General features: G+C 59.2%; 3 protein-coding genes across 4 annotated transcripts; 1 reads left to right on the top strand and 2 right to left on the bottom strand.

Moving 5' to 3' along the window:
- The first annotated feature begins 183 nt into the window (after positions 1-183).
- On the top strand, positions 184-7,025 carry JDV02_004777 (uncharacterized protein). 2 transcript variants are annotated; one of them, XM_047986014.1, is made up of 2 exons: positions 184-1,142; positions 1,234-7,025. In XM_047986014.1, exons 1-2 carry the CDS (start codon positions 1,088-1,090, stop codon positions 6,552-6,554), a joined length of 5,376 nt encoding a protein of 1,791 aa, XP_047841994.1. In that variant the 5' UTR covers positions 184-1,087; the 3' UTR covers positions 6,555-7,025. The 2 variants fall into 2 exon arrangements, with proteins under 2 accessions (XP_047841994.1, XP_047841993.1); XM_047986013.1 differs by having other exon boundaries at positions 184-7,025.
- On the bottom strand, positions 6,908-9,530 carry JDV02_004776 (uncharacterized protein). The gene has a single exon (XM_047986012.1). It carries the CDS (start codon positions 9,101-9,103, stop codon positions 7,094-7,096), a length of 2,010 nt encoding a protein of 669 aa, XP_047841992.1. The 5' UTR covers positions 9,104-9,530; the 3' UTR covers positions 6,908-7,093.
- A 2,319-nt stretch (positions 9,531-11,849) lies between these two features.
- On the bottom strand, positions 11,850-12,472 carry JDV02_004775 (uncharacterized protein; the record flags this gene model as incomplete). Its single annotated transcript, XM_047986011.1, has 2 exons — positions 11,850-12,003; positions 12,081-12,472. The coding sequence occupies 2 exons, from the start codon at positions 12,470-12,472 to the stop codon at positions 11,850-11,852; spliced, it is 546 nt and encodes a 181-aa protein (XP_047841991.1).
- Between the last annotated feature and the right edge of the window lie 7,133 nt (positions 12,473-19,605).

The following is a 19,605-nucleotide window of genomic DNA, read 5'->3' as shown; positions in this document are numbered from 1 at the left end:
AAGGGCGGTTACCTGGGCAGTACCTCTCTTGCGCGCTGACTGACTCCCGCGCTATGCTTCGCCCACGTCATCCCGGCACCCGCCCACGCCGTGCAGTCCGTTAGTCCTCGGCGCAAGGTGCTAACAGGTACTGCTCTTGCTGACGTCTCTACCAAGTTGGTAGCGCGCGACGCGGTCGACCATGTTGAACCACACCTCGCCTCATATGCAGGCGGACAGGGACATGGCGACCCCGCAAACCGCTTCAAGACCTGCCTGGGCAGTCTGTACCTACCAGGTACTAGCACCGAGGCAAAGCCGCTCGTAGTGCCCGGCAGGTGCTGTAGGACGGCACTACAGGTACCTTAGTACATCCGCGGTGGGCAGGATAACATGGAAGCGCCGTACCGAGTATAGTACCTATACCTCTCTCTGGTTCCAACTCCCATCCATCCATCCCAATTGTACAAGCAGCAAGTCCTCTCTCGCCATCCATTCACACAGCGCAGCACCACTACCAGCAACCCAGCCAGCCAGCCAGCCAGCCGTCCGCCGCTGGCTCCTCTCATCGTCTTCGCGAGCGCAACTTCCTCTTTCTCCCTAAACCTCCTCGCGTGGCCGGCTCTCCTCCCTTTCCCGTCTCTCCTCTCCCCTCCCCTCCCCTCCTCTCTCTCCTCTTCTCATCATCTAGACCAGCCAGCGACGGCCTCGTTACCATCTTTCCGTCTCTCTGTTCGTCTACCTGCGACGGTGCGACTTCATCGCTTCCGCGCTGCGTTGCCCGGCTTGCGCTCTTCAGAGCCCTTCAAATCGACCCGGGCTTCTCGTCGTGGCTGGCCTCGATCCCGAACCCCCCCTCCCCCTCGTTCGCCACCATCTATCCACCGCGCCGGATCCAAGGGCCACCCCCGCCTCGCCATAGCTTCTCACCTGGCAGTCGCCTGCCTGTCCTGCGTCTGAACTGGCGTCGGCGCCTCTCCTTTGTGGCAAAAGCCGTTGCGCAGCAGCAGCCTCCTCTTGCCGCGGCCACGCGAGGTAGCTTCACGTCGAGCGAAGCTACGTCGCGAGCCGCCGGAGCGCTGGCGCTCAATCTCCTCATGGGATCACTATGATGCCCATGCAGCGCTCCTTGTCCTCGCCCGTCTGCACACGTTCCTCTCCCCGTACGTTGCTGGCTGGCGCGCGCGCCTCTGCCTCCCACCGCACGACCCCGCGACGGACCCGTGTTGCTAACCTCTCATGCCGCTCGTGTAGCCGTGTCGCCTACCGTTGCACACATCTCGACCTCGCCCACTCCGTCGCCTGACGCGCATGCAGCGGCCGCTCCCAAGGCTAGGCGCCAAGGGTCGCGCAGCCCGTCCCGTGCGTCCGACGCCACCCACATCCCACCGCGGCGTCGCGCCGAGGATTCCCAGCGCCGCGGCCGCACCCATCGTCAGAGCCCGACGGCGACGTTTCGACGTCCGCTCGTCGCCCAGCTCTCGACACCGTCGCCCGCCGGCGGCGCGCGTCGCGATGCCAGGGATCGGTCCGCCACGCCCCCTCGTGCCCAAGCCGACAAGATCCCCCAGTCCCGGTCCAAGCCTCTGTTGGACGATCTCTCCTTGTACACGAACCCGCACCTGACCCGCGACAACGAGAGCACCACGCTCGAGGAGCTGGCCCACGTCGTGCGCCTCTCCAAATACCAGGAGCGCAAGCGCGCCAACACCCGCATCCGCTTACACAGGAACCTGGTCTCGACCGCCCTCAGCGCCCGGCTGACGAGATGCGGCGAGATTGCCCACCGCAACCTGGTTGATAACTTCCGCAAGGATGACAAGGATAGCTTCGCCCTGCTGTACAATGCCATTCACGACGTCCGAAAGAGCTGCGACGAGCTGCGTCGATACGCCTTGCTCGAGCCCGAGATGGAGTCCCTCTCCTCACCGGCTCTGGCTTCGTCTGACAGCTTGGACACGCCCACTAATTCCGTAATCGGCGTTGGACCCCTTCGCTCCATTGCCCCCTTCTTGCATGATATTTCCGCGTCAGCCAGAGAAACGTTTCTTGATTTCTTGTCTCAGCTTCGCACCAACCCGGACTACCTGGCCACCCGGATCTGTGCGCTGACAAGCTCCGAGCTGAACGCCTTCCTCAGCTTTCACAAGGGCTTGGAGCCGGTTGAGTCGGTGCTGCCCTTCCATGGCCGGTCCGGCACCCGGTCCCACTCGGGCGCACCCGCCCGGAACGGCCACAATGCCGACATCGAGCGGCTGCTTTCTTTCCAGCGGCACGACCCGCTGTCCATCTTGATCCATACTTGCTTTGCTAACTCGGCGGGGCCGGACAGCTTAGAGGACCAGCGGAGGACTGACATCTGGTCCACCGTCTTGGCAAGGCTCATCCAGCAGCCCAAGTCGAGCAGCGAGCACTTCTTGATATCTGTCTTGAACATTTGGACTGCTATGCGGGACTGGTCCGGAAAATCCAACATGGAGTGGTACCTCATGAAGATTCTCGAAGATGGCGCCTTTCTCTTGGACAGGGCCGAGGACCAGCACGGAACACGCTTCAACCTCTCAGACTGGAACCAGTCCGACGAGCTGGCCGCCAAGGCCTTTTATGACAAGGCTGTGGACGAACTCTTCGAGCTCATCGACGACGAGGACGCAACGGGCATACCCGAGGGCCTGCTGGAGCTCGGCAATGCCATCATCAAGAAGCTCGACAGCAAGTATGTCGAAAACACGTCCAAATGGTTTGTTTGGAGATGTCTCTTCTTTGTGTTCCTCCTCGGGGTCATTGTCCATCCAGAGTCGTATGGAATGCTGGCCGAATACCACATCACGCCCTATGCCAGGGAGAAGATTTTGAAAAAGGTCGCCATGAAGGCCCACGAGTACGTTTCCAGCATGTGGAGCGGTAAGCCCTCGGCCACTTGCGTTCCTGTTCAGGTACCACCCAAGATCAAGGCCCACGTGGAAGGCATACTGGCTAGATTCCAAGGCGCACGGTCCAAGGTACCCGCTGCCAAGCTGCTTCCTGCTAGGTCCATCACGTCTTTGAGAGAAACCGTCGAGGTCCACCCATACCTGGTCATCAGTCCCGCGGACTTGCTCACGTTGGTGAATGCCCTGTTCCCCGAGAAGAGACCACTCTCAGCAGGCTCGAGCATGCGGTCCGGTCAGGTTTCCGTCTCAGGCCTGTCGGCCATCTCACAGCCCATCGCCATGGTGGGTAGCAGGGCCAACTTCGAGACCGCGTCCATTATTAGCACCAGTGTTTCCTCGGCACTCAGCGACGGCGCTGCTTCACGCGAGGGCCTTTCGGACGATCACAATACGGCTACCCCACAACGGTATAGCCCCCCATCTGTCGACCCCGAGGCCCAGAGGCGCTTGAACAAGTACGAGGACGACGGGTACCGTCTGCGGCTCGCCCTTCACGAACTGAGCCAGAATCTAGGGCCCGAGAACCTGCGGGGATCCTGCCACCCCTGTGCAGAACGGTGGGCTGTTCTCTTTGTATCATCCGATGGGCGTGCATTATCTATGAACATGACGTATGATCCAGATGATGAGCGTGACGAAGAGGAAAATTCCTCGAGCGTCGATACGGACGACGAAGATGGTGAGAGTGGCCCAGAGCTCGACAAGGACTACCATCAACTCCGAGACTCTATTCTCAGGCTGGTGGAGGACTACGAGATACCACGCAGTCTGGAAGCCGACAGCGAGAGAGCCCAGCTGAGCAATCGCGCGTCGAGACTCAAAAGGTACAAGTCCAGGACCAAGATCATCACTCCGGAAAAGACCATGTCCAGCAGAAACCCATACCGACAGCACGTCGCCAAGGAACCGACATCAAGTACCTCGGACGGCGTCGTCGACGAGCCTGATCCCATCCTGATTACCATGCTCAAGGCGGCTTCCGCACGATCCAAAGCGCAGGCTGACTTTGTCTCGGCTCACGCATACTGGAAGACGCTGAAACAACTCAACGCACTGGGGTCCCAGTCTCTCCGCGAGAACGGATTCGCTGTACTCATCAACATATTCTCCCGTGGCCCCAAGGACTCGATACGAAGGTCCGCGGCGGCTATTGAGGAGTACGATGCGTGGCTGGTGTGGCTCAAGCAGAGCCAAGAGAGGCACGAGGGCCTGATCGATCAGATGATGAGACGCGTCAGGGCCATGCGAGACAAAATGTGGTTCGTCACGGACGTTCGGAACTCTAGGGAGTACGCACACAGCCGCGATGTCTGCCAGGCGCTCAAGACGATGGGGATGCCCCGGCGGTGGAACTCGTTCCAGCGATCGCGGACCAACACGAGCCGCGGCCAGAGCGCCTCATATCTTTACCGCACCGAGTCGCAGGTCATGGACCTGCTAGCAGCATCCGAGGAACAGGGCGGGCCAAACAAGCTCAGCGATGATCAAGCCGAGAAGACTGCGCTATGGCTACAACAATACAACGTGGAAAACTTTTGCCAGAGCGAAGAAAGGATCCACCGGTTCTGCTGCGAGGTTGACCGCTGCATCTCACAGCTGATTGGCGAGACGATACGCGAAGCACCAGTCTTGTGGTCGAGCGAACTCTACAAGCGCGACAAGATTGTGTATGACCGCATGCGAATTCGCGAGCGAGAGCAGACCGCGGCGGCGGACGACAGCTCAAGCCTCCTTAGCGATGGTGACCGCCGCTTTGCCTCGTCGCTGAACCGCTCCGGCGCGTACGCCCGGGATCTTCGGGGCGTTGGCAGCCAGCACCACCTTGACTCGGCTCGAGCTGGCAGCCGTGCGGGCGCCCATCTGTCCGACATCGTGGACGGCCAGGAGTACTTTGAGAAGGCATCTCCAATCCACACCATCGACTCGGCCAGCACGTTCTGGTCGCCATTCCAGCCTGCCATGTCCCCCGGCTCGCTAGCCTCGAGAGCCTACTCTCCGACGACCAGCCTCACCAATCTGTCGACGACATTCTCAGGACCGCTGTATCACTCGCAGCTACCATCAAGCTCCAGTGTCTCTTTTGGGCGACCGGCCACGTCGGCGTCTTCCAACGAGACGGTCTTCCCTCCAAGAGCAGAAGACGAGAAAAGCCGCTTTCTGAACGAGCTAAGGCGGTCGGTGACCAGTTTGCTTCTATCCGACCTTGGGAACCTGGTACTCGCCCGCGGGTCGGAGACGGATGTCTGGTTTGACAACCTTGGACAGCAGTGTATCGACAGGAAAGAAGCGCTCGATCGACGAGCCCGCCGCCGATCCGAGAGAAGAGAAAAGGATAGACAGAGCAAAAGCTCTCCTAGGCCGAGAGTCATTGAGAAGAAGAAGAGCTGCAATAACCTGCGCGGCGTTGGAGATGGAGCAGGCGAGCGATCATCTGGCTCCTTGGAGGCGACGACGCCCAAGCCCGACCAGGAAGTTTCAGCCGTCGGCAGCGGTGGTGATGGGCACGGCCGGCCAATACAAAAAGAAACGGCTTCCGACTTTCCTTTCAAAAAGGCGTTCCAACGACTTCTCAACATGTTCTCCGTCCATCCGAACCCCCATGCCAAGCTCAATGCGCTTAACGAGCTGGAGCATCTTATCGTGGCATCGCTGTTGTCCAGCGGGTCGAAACGGCCGAGGGCGAGTCGATCGGACGCTGGCTCAAGCGTGGTCGTCGCTGAAGAGAACGGGGCCATCAACCGTCACGCCCAACTGGAAGGCACAATCGATAACATCAAGGAGCGCCGGTCTCAAGCTCTCCAGTCGTCTCTGCCGTCTACAGGGCTGGTCTACCAATCTCGGCAATCCAACTCGGAGACGCGGTCCGTCTTGTCGGGAAGCGCATCCAACACGGACGCAATCACAAAGGAGCTACAGATGCTGTTTCGTGACGCGTCCATCCGGCCAAAATCATTGTTCCGCGATCTCCAGATGATAGCGTCATTCGTCCCACCGAGCATCCTAGACAAGTCGGACAAGGGAAAGGCGTTTTGGAACACGGGCTTGGCGGCTCTCAAGGTCAAGTCGGAGGTGTGTCGAACCATGGTGGAGATGGCCGACGAGATCATCGCGGCCCGCGCGAACACGCGCAAGTCGGCGGGCGAGGGAGGCGGGCCCGTGGCGGAGGCAGTTCCCTCGGCGACGGGCACGCCGCCTCCTCCGTCGAGCACATACAAGATGGACGACGCAGGGAAGATGTGGGCGATTACGGCCAAGGAAGGGTATGCGACGGCGCAGCGCGAGCTGGCTCTCTTCTACCTGTCGAACCCCGAGTTTGTGGAGAGAACGACGCTCCCGCTGTCCAAGCCCAGGGAGGTTTTCAAGCAGGTGGTCATGGAGAAGTATGGACGGACGGAACGGGCGCGAGGCAGCGTGGGAGGACCAAACGCGGGCGGCATGGGCGGTGGCAGCGGCGGCACGCGGCCGCAGGGCATGTCGGCCAACGCCCCGGACGGATTAGCCATGGGCACGACTGAAGGCGACGTCAGGAACGACGCGGGGATCATGTGCGTGGCGGTGCACTGGATGGAAGCGGCCGAACAAGGCGGCGACGAGCTGGCGTCGAGTTTCTTGCGGCAAAACGAATTTGCGGGTCTGTCGTGATGTTGACGACTCTGCTCACACGATGATGTACGTGCGTGTACGTACAGGCGGGCGAGCGAGCAAGCGGTCATGGAAGTGTTATATATGGGAGACGGCGCTCAGGTACACGATACGACGACTACTTATATATACATGCACGGGCCATTGGGCAGGTCGAAGGCGAATAGATTGTGGGCATGGGTCCTTGGCGTCAACTCTCGGGATGGGAGTCGGATGATAGATGTATAGGGCGTTATTGTCTCAACGAGTCGGGCAGGTAGGCTGGCAGGCATGCAGGATAGACGATGCTGGTAGCTTAGTACGGCTGGAACGCCCTGTTTCGCGGGCTTAGGTCTGAAATGGAGAGGCAATCTGTCATATCAATGGCATACGTGCCTGGCGCGAGATGCACGGCGTATGTATGCCTGTGTTGGGTTCCCGATTTAGGATTAAAAGCTAGCTGCGACACGACATGACTAACAAGCAAAGGTCTCTTTCACCTGAGCATCGAGCGCTCGCGGCTAGTGTATATCGACATCATGGGGGATCCATGATGCCCCTCAGGGAGTGACAATGTTGAAAGCAGGGTTGGGGAGGACAATGAGAGACGTGACGGCGTCCCAGGCCCCGGGGTCCCCGGCGGTGGTAGCCCCTTCAATGTCGCTGATGCGCTTGGGACTGCCCGCCGCGGCGCTCCCGACGAGTTGGACGAGGCCGGCGTGCGAAAGCCAGACGGTGAGGTCGACGTCGCTGGCAGTTGCTCGCGGCTGCACGTACTCCATGGCGCGGCCCGTCAGCGCGCCGTGGCTCAGACGCAGATGCCAGGCGGCGCCCTTGATCTTGTCGCCCGGGCCGACCTGCATGTCGCCGACCATGAAGTCGATGGTGAGGCCCTTGTGCTCAAAGGCGGCGGGGCCGTCGATGCGGATGGCCACGGTGTCGAAGAGCTCGTCGAAGTTGAGGGCCATGAGCGAGGACGGGGCGAGGGACGCGACGCCGCCCTCGGGGACGTGCAGCAGCTCATGGGCTCCCGTGAGGTAGATGTTGCGCCAGGTGCCGTTCTCCGCGCCGCGGCCGAGCTGGGTGTACACGTCGGCGAGCCTCTCCCTGGCGACGAGGTCGGCCTGGTCGCCGCTGACGCCCGAGAAGACGAGGTGGCTGAGGAGGGTCGCGGCGAAGCGCAGGTCGCCGCTCTTGCGGTACTCCTCGGCGCGGGCGAGGACGGCGTCGCGGCCCCCGATGGCGGCGACGTAGCGGACGCCCTCGGCGACGGGGGGGTGGCGCCACAGGTTGGCCGGGTTGCCGTCGAACCAGCCCATGTAGCGGTCGTAGACGGCCTTGACGTTGTGGCTGACGGAGCCGTAGTAGCCGCGCAGGTGGGTGCGGAGGCTGAGCTCGGGGGGCATGACGATGGCCTCGGCGATCTCGACGGGGGTCTGGCCGTTGTTGAGGCGGCGGAGCGTCTCGTTGTGGAGGTAGGCGTAGAAGTCGCGCTGCTCCGAGAGGAACGTGAGGATGAGGTTCTCCTGCGGGGAGTCACCGTCACCAGCGTACTTCCACGTCGGCCAGTGGTGGCTCGCAAAAGCGACGTCGGCCTTTTCTCCAAACAGCGCGATGGACTCGTCGAGGTAGCGCGACCAGAGGCGGGCGTCGCGCACGGGGGCGCCGCGCAGCGTCTGGATGTTGTGCTGCGTGTGCGTCGCGTTCTCGGCCATGCATAGCGCGTTGTACTGCGGGAACCAAAAGTTGACCTCGGCGGGCGCCTCGGTGCCGGGGGTGAGCTGGCAGACGACGTCGAGCCCCTTGATGGCCAGGTCCGGCAGCAGGGGCCCGTCGACCTTTATGACGTGCGTGGGCGCGATGATGGCGCCCGTGCCCGACGAGAGGGCCTGTCCGAGGCCGCAGCCGATCTGGCCCGTGGGGGACTTGTCGAGCCGCTCGCCGTACATGTAGACGGAGCGGCGGTTCATGGCGGCGCCGGCGTAGATGTTTTCGCTGACGGCGTGCTCGAGGAAGCCGTCGGGGCCGAGGATCTTGAGCGGCGATCCCGTGCCGTGGACGGCCGCCTCGTCGACGACGGCCTGCGCGCCGCCAAAGTGGTCCACGTGGCAGTGCGTGTAGATGAGGGCGGCGATGTCGGCGCTGCCCCCCTGCCCGACCGTCTCGCGCCAGTGCTCCTGGAAGAGCTCGATGCCGCGGCGCGCCGTCTCGACGGACGTGAGGCAGTCGATGATGACGACCGAGTTGGTCGAGGGGACGCGCACGAACGTCATGTTGGCGAGGTCGAGCCCGCGGATCTGCCAGATGCCGTCGACGACGTGGTACAGCCCCGCGGTGACGCTGCAGAGCTGGCCCTGGCGCCAGAGCGAGGGGTTGGCGAGGTCCGGCGGGCAGTCGTCCTGCATGAAGTCGTAGGCCTCGGTGTTCCAGACGACGTGCGTGCCCTTGTCGTCCTTGCCCCCGCCGCCGCGGTTCGGGTCGGAGAAGACGAGGGGGTCTTTGAAGGTGGCGACGAGGCCGCGCTGGGCGAACTCGAAGTCGTGGTTGGTCTCGTCTGCTGGTGAGCTCATTGTCGCGGTTGTCCTGATTTGTGTTGTGTTTGAAAACAAGGGGCAAGCTGTTGTTGTCCTGGTCCGTGTTCAGTAAGATATTGGAAGGGGGGGGTCTGGAACTTGAATGGAGTCTTGAGCTGTGCTGTTTGTTTTGTCTGGTGCTGTTCTGCCCAGTCTGCTGTGCCACAACACGAGTCCGGATATCAGTCGTTGTCCGGAGGGATGGCGTTGCTCTTTATATAGCCCGGCAGGTGTAGCCGTGTGAGAGGGCAACGCCACCAGTCGTTCTCTGGGCCGTGGTAGCACCAGACGCATATACGGGCCGCCGTCCCCCTCCATTGTCTTTCGTTGTCCTCATCACCTCGCCTGCTCACCACCTGTTGTGCTGTGTCGCAGTTTGCCGTCGTGCTTCGACAGGGACGGTTGGTGATGAAAGAGGGGAAACATTGCAGAGGACATAACGTAGCTGACGTGAACGGGGCCTGTGCTGTGCTGTCTGCCGCGCCTGCATGCCGCAGTGTGCCGTTGCAGATTCACCGGCCGCCCAAAAGAGTGACCTGTCAAGGCGGGCAAACGGTTCCCGGGCCGGGCCGTGGAGCACGGACTCCCCGAGTTCTGCTTCCATTGGTTCACGGGGCGGGTTCCAAGCGTCGCTCAGACAGCCACGATCTGCTGCCAGCGCGGCACGCCGCAGGCGAGAGACACGGGACGCGAGCGGGCTGTGCGTATGTACATTTATACAGTGTGATTTATTCGTTTTTGATTTTCGTTTCTTTTTTTTGGCTTTGTTTCCAGCTCGCTCGCGGCTGCCAACCACTAAACCAAACGCAACGGCGACATAGCTTGGCGGGGGAGTACGAAGTACTTACATATATCAATGTACTTTGTATATTGTTCATGGCGGCGTCTTGTGTCGGACCAGAAAGACATGGGAGGTGGATTGGTTTCCCAGCGAATGCTGTGCAGCCTCGGCAGGGCGTTCCAAGTGTAACCCGCCTACGCTGTCCGACCCTCAGCCCTCCTCCTCTACTGCTATGCTACAGTACTACTACTACTACCACCCGTGCGTTCATGTCATGTTGCTGCACGCGCGCTTGCAAAGTTGTACAATGGTCTCCGCTTTGTTCGACTACATGCACATACATATGCGGGCCGCTGCAACGTGACGCAGTCGTTCAGCTTGATTGTACACAGGTAGCCGCCACCTCTCCAAAAAGTTCAGCTCCCGCCTGAATACAAGGAGGGGTCCATGTCACGCCGGAAGATGATATCACATGCTGCTACGACCGCACGAGAACGGCAAGATGCGATGTCTCAATATAAAACTCCTGGTCCTTTGATATGCGCGGGTCGCCAGGAAGGGCATTCCGAGAAGAAGGAAAAAGAAAATATATGGTTAGTCTTCATGTTCATGAGACGGGTTTGACTTGGTCTTTTGTTGTCGACCGGCAGCGGGAAAGGCCGTTTTGTTTTCAAATACGCAAGCCGCGGCCCCTTCGTAGCATGAACCCCGCGTTGGACATTACCGCATTCATATGAACCCCACCGGCGATGCCAAAGACTGACAACTTGTCGCGCTATGTCCGTGCTTCCTGCGTGTCCCGAGACAAGTCCAGTGCCAGCTGAACGGCATGCAACTCTGCATTAGCGGCTTGGTGATTTTGGCTTATAAGGTGTTCGCGCCCCATTGTTAATGACCCCAAAGCCCCCAATTCTTCTACATAGCCCCGTGCCTTCTGACCCGTTCTTCCACGTCTCAGACGGGCATCCACTGATATGCACTAGACGCAGGGCAACTGCCCACAACTCGAGCTGTTTCTGCGGCCCTCAAACAACGATGGCGCGGAAGCCATTGACGGCGCTGCGGTGTGGTGTCATCGCCATCAAGCACGGACCGTCCCCGGCAATACTAGCCAGGCCACCTATTACAACCCTCTTATGGTTTATAGGCCTTCCGCTACGACCAGGAGGGCAGGCCGGCACAAGGTTGAAGCTTTTCACTGCAAATTTGGTGCAAGTATTTGAGCTACATGGAAAAAAAGATCTATAAGAGCTACCAAGCTGACACACGTCCATCTCTATTCGCCTACACACACCTGTCCAGCAACCTAGAATCCACATAGTCATAGCAACACAGCCTGCCTCCTGCACCTGAGTACACCTCCACCTGCTGCTGTAGGAGGCTGGTGGGTGGTATAGCAACGAGTGGAGCCAGCGGCGAAGCAACCTGACGCCCATCCGGGCTGCCGAGCCGCGGCAGCCGCGGCAGCGATTGAGAATGGCGGGCGCTCCAGTCGGATGGTATATCGTGTGATGCCGTGTGGGTAAATAGACATATGCGAGTGCCAAAGTAGCAGCCGTCATATGTACACGGTATATGTCTTTGAACTAATACATAGCTTTGTGGGCAGAAATGCAAATGGGCGTGGTTGGAACGCCGTTTTGAGAAAAGGATACCGTTGATGTCCTTTGGCGCCGACGTGAACAGTACTGTGCTCTTTGTCTGCCGTGGGAATCCTCCGACTGGACCCATCCCCATCCAAACGAATGGTTCAATGTGATCCAGAAATAGTCATCTAATGTTGCAAGCTCGTTCCGTCTGCGTCAAAACATAAGGGTAGACACCTTGCGTGTTCATGAGTCGTTGATGTTTGATTTTCGTAGGGGGACATGAAGTACCAAACACCATCAGAGCTGACAGTGGCAGGTACCAAAGGCGAACTACCCATATGTGATGACGAGCAAGTGAGTGCGGCGACAGGAGTTATCCCCGGAAACTGAACTGCAGGAGCCTCTCGGAGAGGGGGATCTCCTGAGGCCTGGTTTCGTAGACGTACAGGTCGAGCATCGACACGGTTCCGGTCTGGTCATAGGCGGCGTTTGCGTGGCCGGTAGCGGGATGGTGTGCGTGTATCCTACTACCGAGTCAGGACTGGACACGTATAGAAGAGAAGCAAGGAGATGTTGAGGTAGGACAGCAAAGAGACACACATACGAGTAGTCTGAAGCGACATGGGACTGAGACTCTGGGGTCGAGTGAGCGGTGACGAAGGATCCGTTGTGGGCAGACTCGGGGATCGAGTGAGTGGTGACGAAGGATCCGTTGATGGCAGAGTCGAGGGTCGAGTGAGTGGTGACAGAGGATCCGTTGAGGGGAGACTCGAGGGTCGAGCGAGTGGTGACGAAGGATCCGTTGACGGTAAACTCGAGGGCCGAGTAAGTGGTGACGAAGTGTCCGTTCACTGCAGACTCGGGAGTCGAGTGAGTGGTGATAGGAGACCCGTTCACGGGAGACTCAGGGATCGAGTGAGTGGTACCGAAGGAACCGTTGACAGTGGGCCCGTGTTCGGTCTCGCTGACCATAGACGAGGGCGACTGGTTATTCATGGCGACAGCAGTATAACGTGAACGGCCTCGGCGCGGGCGGTAGGCTGATGAAGGCGGGGCTTCAGGAGAAGAGCAAAGATGGAATGAACGACGGGAATAGATGCAAGGCCACGCACAAAGACAGTATGAGATTCAGGCTCAGGCTCAGGGATGGTGGGAGGCGTCCTCGCAAGCCGAATCAACTTGTCTTTCATGTTGGCTCAACTCAGAGCGGCGTCGAGGCAAGGGCATCTTTATAGATTTGAAGACCGGTGGCGGCTCCGCTTGTCTGCTTTCTGGCGATGCGTGCGGCTCGGCGGTGGATGGACTGCGAATGCTGAGCGCTATGGTGGGGAGATGTTGAGCAAAGGTTGAAGGTTGTCTACACGTATATTGGCCCCGAACATAGCCTGCATGTGGCCGGGGGGCCGCCCATGTGTGCCTGACAGCCGGCGCTCAGATCGGGCGAATTGTGACTTGTCATATCGCTTTTACAGAGGTATGGGATGCAGACGAGCGGAGGTCGCGAATCAAGACCCACAATCACCGTTGAGAACGGACAAAAGTGGGGTAGGATGGGGGAGGAGGGAGTAGGGAGGAGGGGCTTACTTACGCCTTGTGCTGGGAGGGATTGATGTCTGGTGGGCGTGGATGGATACATCAATGTAGCATTGTAGCTGAGATGGGACAATCAGGTACGGGCTCTGTGGGTACAACGCCTGAGTTCGAAACAACATGTGGCCTACCTAGACGTTCGCCTCACTGACTGACCGTCCGCTCGCCCATCAGCTCTACGGTGAGCAACATGAACATTCTTCTCATCAGATGGGTGTGGCGGGGTGTGATGCCGCGTGGTTTTTGCCGATAAGCGCGGAGGGGCGGGGCATGCCTTTCACGGAATCCAGCCCGTCGTTGATGGCGGCCGACCTTGTTTTTCCCGTGTGTGTGTCTGTGCTGTGCAGTTCCCCCAGAGTCATCGTCCGGCGAACCAGGTCGCGGCTGGGCCTGTCCCTGTTGTGTCCCCCCCCCCCCCCCCTCCCTCACCCCCTTGACCCTCGAGTAGTCGCGGCACGGAGGAGGGCTCGTGATGTGGCGCTGAGACTCGGTCCGCAATGGGCATAGAATGGTTGAGTTGTGTATTCTTAGCCTCGGTTTGCGTTGCAACGGGGACAAGGCCACAGCCACGGGCCGCGCACCGCGGGACTTGGCTGCCTTCCCCCCTCCAGGGCTGAGGCCATCCGTGGATGAGAGTCAGGGGCCTGGGTGAGGTGGTGCCGTTGCTTCAATGCGCTTGTTGTCGATGGCTGTGCAGCGCCAGAATGTTCCAGGGCGCCTTCTGACCTTGACCTTGCTCGCTCGCGCACAGGCTGGTCGGAGATGGCGGCTTGCATGGGTTGAGATGGGACCAGACTGGAGAAGCAAGGCAAACGAAAAGGCGCACACGATGCCAACATCTAACTGCGAAAAAAGGCAGGCACGAATGGGGAATGTATGCCCTATACGAATCATGCTCGCTTATTACACGACTCACTGGTGCGCACCGGGGCAAGCAGAGGATGATGCAGGGGCTGTAAACGTTCGTTCGTTACTGCACAGTGCTCGCCATGCGTCAATACGATTTGGATGAACGGACGCACGCGCGCTCGCTCGCTCGCAACACCACCACCACCACCACCACCACCACGGGGCGGACGGAAAAAGGCAAACGCATCATCCTGCCAGAAGAAACAAAGGCGTAGTTAGTTAGCAGCCCACGGGACACGGCAATCCGCATTGGGCACTTCTTCATGTACATACGTACTTTGCACAAACATTTGATGCCTCCCGTATTGGAGGCTGTTAGGTGCTATGTATGTGCGGCGCTGCTGTCCCCGCCACAAAGGCCCGGGATATCAAATGCCTGCAGCAGCAGAGATGCAGAGCAGAGCTAATTCCGACGTCGTCGGCTGCCCGGCATCATCTCGTGCGCGGTGCTCGTTTCCAAAAGGATGCGCCGGAGATTAGTTTGCATTGACACGTCCCCGCGGTCTGACGACGCCCCTGTACTTAGTCGTGGGGAGCCAATAAGGCCTCACCAGCCCCGGAGTATCTGGAGAGGCTCAAGAAGCTCACACCAGCACGAGTGACGCTTTGTCCCGGGATATTTGGGGGGGTTGGGCTGGGCCCAAGCCGATGTGCGGGCGTTGAGCGCCATGCCCGCTGCAAGGGCCGGCAGCAGGCCGGTGGCGGTAGTTCGTTTTAGCTTCCATCATCATTACCTAGTACGGAGTACTCCGTTCCTATTCCCTTACCCCTGGCGTGGCCTATCCCGTCCGGGTCAGGGTCCGATCATGTCACTCTTTCCGCGCCAAGCCAGGCCTACTAACTAGACCGAGCCGGGCCGGACCGGACCGGACGGGTGGTAGTTAGGGAGGAGGGAGGAGCCGAGCTTTTTTTTTCTTTTCTTTTTTCGATCGGCCGGAACTCGCTGACTGCATGGCCACTTCATGGATGCGTCCTCTCCTGCCTCCAGGTCTCTCCCTGTTTGCCTTGCCGGAGGGGGGACGATAGGGGGGGTAATTGAACGCATCGGGATTTGATGCACATGACGGGCGGCGAACTCATCAAATGTCTTACACGAACCCTCTGATGCTAATTTAACGCCCGCGAAGGAATAGCAGGGTCGCTCGCAATTTTCGGGCAACGTCTATGTGGCTTCCAGGACATGGCTCTGTGGGAGGACGCCACCTCAACGACGGGGGTGTCGGGTTGTCCGGTGTCTGGTGTCGAATCGTCTGCTGCTGGACCTAGGCGAGTTCAATCTACTTCACAGGGCACGCGCGTTCGTCGTGCGGAAGCCATGTACAGTATATATACAAGCAACTACTACACTGTATAGTATACGTCCTATTAGATAAACTAATTTACCAAGGAGGTTCGGGGCGCCCGCGCTGTGGGCACGTTTGGTGGTCGTGGGAAGCGGGGGAGGGTCTGAGGCTCTGTGCTTTGCTTGCTTGCCCCAGGCTCCGTGCGACGGGATCCTATCCTGACACGCATCTGCTCCACTACCCATGCCAAGTCGTCAACGTTGGCCGGGGCTGGCTTGGATGGTGTTTGAAGTGTCCGTGCGTATGCGCCACTACTTGGGACGACGACAGGGCGAAGGGGGGGATGGCGGGACGAGAGGTTCAGCGTGGGTGGGATGGTGTTGAGCAATGGTGATTGGCTTGTGGTGAAAAGGCGAGACGATCCGTAGTGACAAGGGTTGTGGACTGTAAAAAGGGCGACAAGGATGAGTGGATTGCGGTGATGGATCAGGGCCTGAGTGAGATCCAAACGCGGAAGGCAATCCTAGCAAGCCCTCGAAGCCACGCCAACAGGTTCATGAACGCTGCCTAATCATCACCGTCCTGCACATGGGATGCTTTTTGAGTTTGCAGTCTTGATGGATGGTATGACTTGGTACTCAGGGGCTCATCTGTACAAACGAAACAAAAAAAGGAAAAAAAAGATGATGCCTCTCCCCCGACCGCATGCATGCAGCACCGCCCAGCGAAGCGAGGCGAGGCGACGAGGACCATGGAATAAGCTTCAAACATGTGAAGCTGAGACTGGCAAACAAGCACTGCACTGCACTGGATCGCGTGCGCCTTTTTGCAACGCCGCCTCGGAAATCAAGCCATGTCTTGGATAGCTAGTTTGCCGCTACCCGCGTCCGAAAGAAGCACTGCTCCCGAGATAGACCAACTCACTACCTGCATTGCATGGCTCAGCATGGTAGTAACTTGGTAGTGGCGCTCATGTTGTAGCTCCGTGCGCCTACAGATTCAAGCCATCGCGTCAAAGTGGCTTGCAGATGCACAGCACTGACTCGGCCCTTGCTCTCTCGTCGCTGGCGAAGCCAGATGCGAGGCGCTTATTTGACTCGGTCGGCATCGAAAGCTGCACATGGCGCCGATGCCGACGAGCCAGGGGACGATCGACATCATGGTATACGCATTGCAGATAGTACTACATGCATGGCGGCGCGACTGAAAGGGCGCGCGGCTGGGCGATTTCCGCATCCCATGCAAAAGGAGTGACGAGGACGAGGCGCGTCCACTACCATTTGAATTCACAGCTCCTAAGACGTGGCTGAAGACGGTTAAAAGGACCTGTTCGCTGTAAAAGGCAGGCTGCCTGCCGACGGGATGCCGCGGTACCACAGCATCCAGCTATGGCCGCGGCTCTGGCTCACTCCAACTCTCACCAGTCAGGACTCCCAGGCGCCCTATTTCCTGCAGGGGTCAGGCGTGTCGGCACATGGCGTGGCCGGCGTGCCACCCGGGCGGCTTTCCATCAGGACCGCCCGCCCGGCTAGCGTAGCAACCCATCATGTCTCGGCCCGCGACAACGCTTCGCCAACAAGGCCAAGGGACCATCGGGCAAGAAGAACAGTGAACAGTAGGGGGGGCGCGTTGGGTTGAGCCGACGGCGAAACTGCAGCCCGCAGATACGGTGGTCCATTCGTTCCTGCGGACCGTACGAAGTACAGTATGTAGGTATTGTATGCTACGTACAAATGTATGTATGCTCTACTTTGCACGTTCTTGTTGTCTTGCATCCGGCGGTGACAGGGGGTCAAACAAACTGGTTTGTTGGTCAGACCAGCTGGAGGTCGGATGTCGGAAAACAGCGACAGGTCGACCAGAATGCTCAGTCAGGAGCACGAGGGCAAGGGTTCCTCGCCGCGGCAGGGGCAAGGCGCGGCGCCACAGTCCCGGAGAGAGAGAAAAAAGAAAGTCTCCTTGGGGGGGTGGGGGGTCGAGAGGAGGGGTGACGGTCCTTGTCCTTGTCGTCGTCGTCGTCGTCGTCGTCGTCGTCGCCGATGCCTGCTGGGAAAAGCCGCAAAAAAGTCACCAAAGTCTCCAATGCATCAACCCCTACTCGTGAGCCGCCGCATCAGACCTGTCACCTCGTTAGTTTACCGCCGCCCCGGGGGGGGGGAGGGGGGGAGGCTCCACTATCTTCGCCAGGCTTTCTAAAACGGCAGGTGGGTCCAGTGACTCCCGTCAGTGGCTGCCGATTGCTCTATCCAGAATCCAGATGACATGGGCGACCAACCGATCGACCGACCGACCACCACAGCATGAACCGGGCCGCGTCGTCAGCAAAGCACAACAGCTCGTGTATACCCAACAGAGCAGACGAGGCAGATCCTCCCTATGTCGGCATGGTCCCGTTTCGAGACGCCTCACGAGGAAAGCCCCTCAACCCCTCCTTGGTAGTACCGAGGAGACGTAACCGGCGAGGGGAGATGATGATGGACCACTCACTACACGACCCCGTGCTCTCTGGTGGAGTCAGTGCCTTGCTGGGCATTCGTTACTGATGACTCCCATCCATCCTACATCATGGGCCTACGCCACTCACTTACACGCATGGATGCGTGGGTGCATGCGCTTGGACGTTTCGAGGCCAGAATGACGGCTTGCTTGCCGGGTTGGCCGTCCAATCGTCAAGCCCGCCGCGCCGGCTGTTGGTTGCGGTCCTCCCAATTTTATAGGACCCAATGATTGCCGTCTCATTTGACCTGCTGGACCGGGGAAACGACTGGTGAGCGTCATACCTAACTCTGCCCACCTGGCAGACTTTCTTGCATGAAGGAGCTCGCTGGTGGTGTTTCGAGATGCGCAACAAGAAGCAATTGACGCATTCGCATGCGACTTCCTAGACGGACATTCGTCGTACTACTACCTCGACTGTAACATTCAACCCCAAAGCAGTGAGGGAATGGAAAAGGTGTCAGAAGGCTGCTGGTCAGATCGCTGACGTTTGGCTGGCGTCTGGCGGCTCACGTGCATAAGCACCATGTATGTATGCGAATCATGTGCATGTATGAAGACGCAAAGTGGCAGATGCAGTGTTGGGCCGCACAAAAACACTCATCAACAACAATGGCGGCGGCGGCGGCGGGCGCGGCTGGGTGGAAGGGTAGAAGAGTGGCAGCTGGTGGTGCCCATGGTCGTGGTTTGGTGATGGTGGTGGTGGTGGTGGTGGTGGTGGTTTTCTTTGTCGCACTCACAATGAATGCTTGCCCGGGTTCCATTGACCAAACAGAGAAGAACCCCTGCCTGCTCTTGCGCCGTAAGCGTGACGACGGTCGATGTGAGGTGAGGTGTCTATGAAAGTGAGGTGGGTTGAGAAGGCCATAGGCGGCGTTGGTTATCCAGCCATCGATAGCCCGACAACGACGGTCCTCGTTGCTCACTACGACGAACTGACTGCACATTCTGGGCAAATTTTTCTCCCTGATGCATTCTAAGACGAGCGCTCGACGGGCCTACAAGTCCTTATGGCACAGCAAGTTCACGAGCTGAATTGTGGATTTTTTTTGCATTTGGTAGCGTACATTTACTTTCAAGTTCACGAAGCCAAATGAGGACTTGAAGGGACACTTTCTTCGCAATAATGATGGAGAGGGATCGAGATGGACCTAGGCAAATATAGACGGACGGAGCCAGAAGGAAAGGTGGAGAGATGGACAGAGAGAGAGTGTGAGTGTGTGAGAGAGAGGGGGTGGGGGGGGGGAGCCCACCAAGGCCCTGCATCATTGCCATCGAGGTGAGTCAGGTCCATGGAACGAAGCCGAGGGCACCTCCACCACCCCGTCCTTGTTTATCTTGCGGCTCTGCAGCGTCTTGGGTTCTTTAATGGATCGGCTGCCAGCAACAGGGGACGTGCCGGGGTCCACAGCGATGACCGTCCGAGCGCGCCCAGTGGACTGGGGCAGGCAGTCGCCCGCTGCGGCAGCCGGCCCGAGCCTGGGCACTCGAGGCAACCTAATGTAGTTGGGGATCCTTGACGTCGTAAGGCGCCGCCACCTTACCCACCGACATTTTGTCCCCCCACTGTACCAGCAGCCTACTACTAACATTAGTTGGCAGTTAGTACCTAGGTACTCACTGCATCACGGATGTTCCAGGGCTGGTCGCCCCCCCCCCCAAGCGCCGCCATCGCCTCTGGTGCCCGCCTTCAGTGCCAGAGAGCGGGCAATGGAACTGCCAGCGGAGGCGCTGGAGGCTGCTGCCCAGGTACTCAGTCAGGTAGTCGATGCGCACCAAGGCCCTGCCCACCTTCCATTGGCCAGGCGACCCGGCACCTCAAATAACCTGACTCGACCTGCTGCGATGGCT

This window comes from Purpureocillium takamizusanense, chromosome 4 (genome assembly GCF_022605165.1).
Source record: "Purpureocillium takamizusanense chromosome 4, complete sequence".
In the NCBI taxonomy this organism is placed as follows: Eukaryota; Fungi; Ascomycota; class Sordariomycetes; order Hypocreales; family Ophiocordycipitaceae; genus Purpureocillium; species Purpureocillium takamizusanense.
This window is presented reverse-complemented; position numbering and strand designations above follow the sequence as displayed.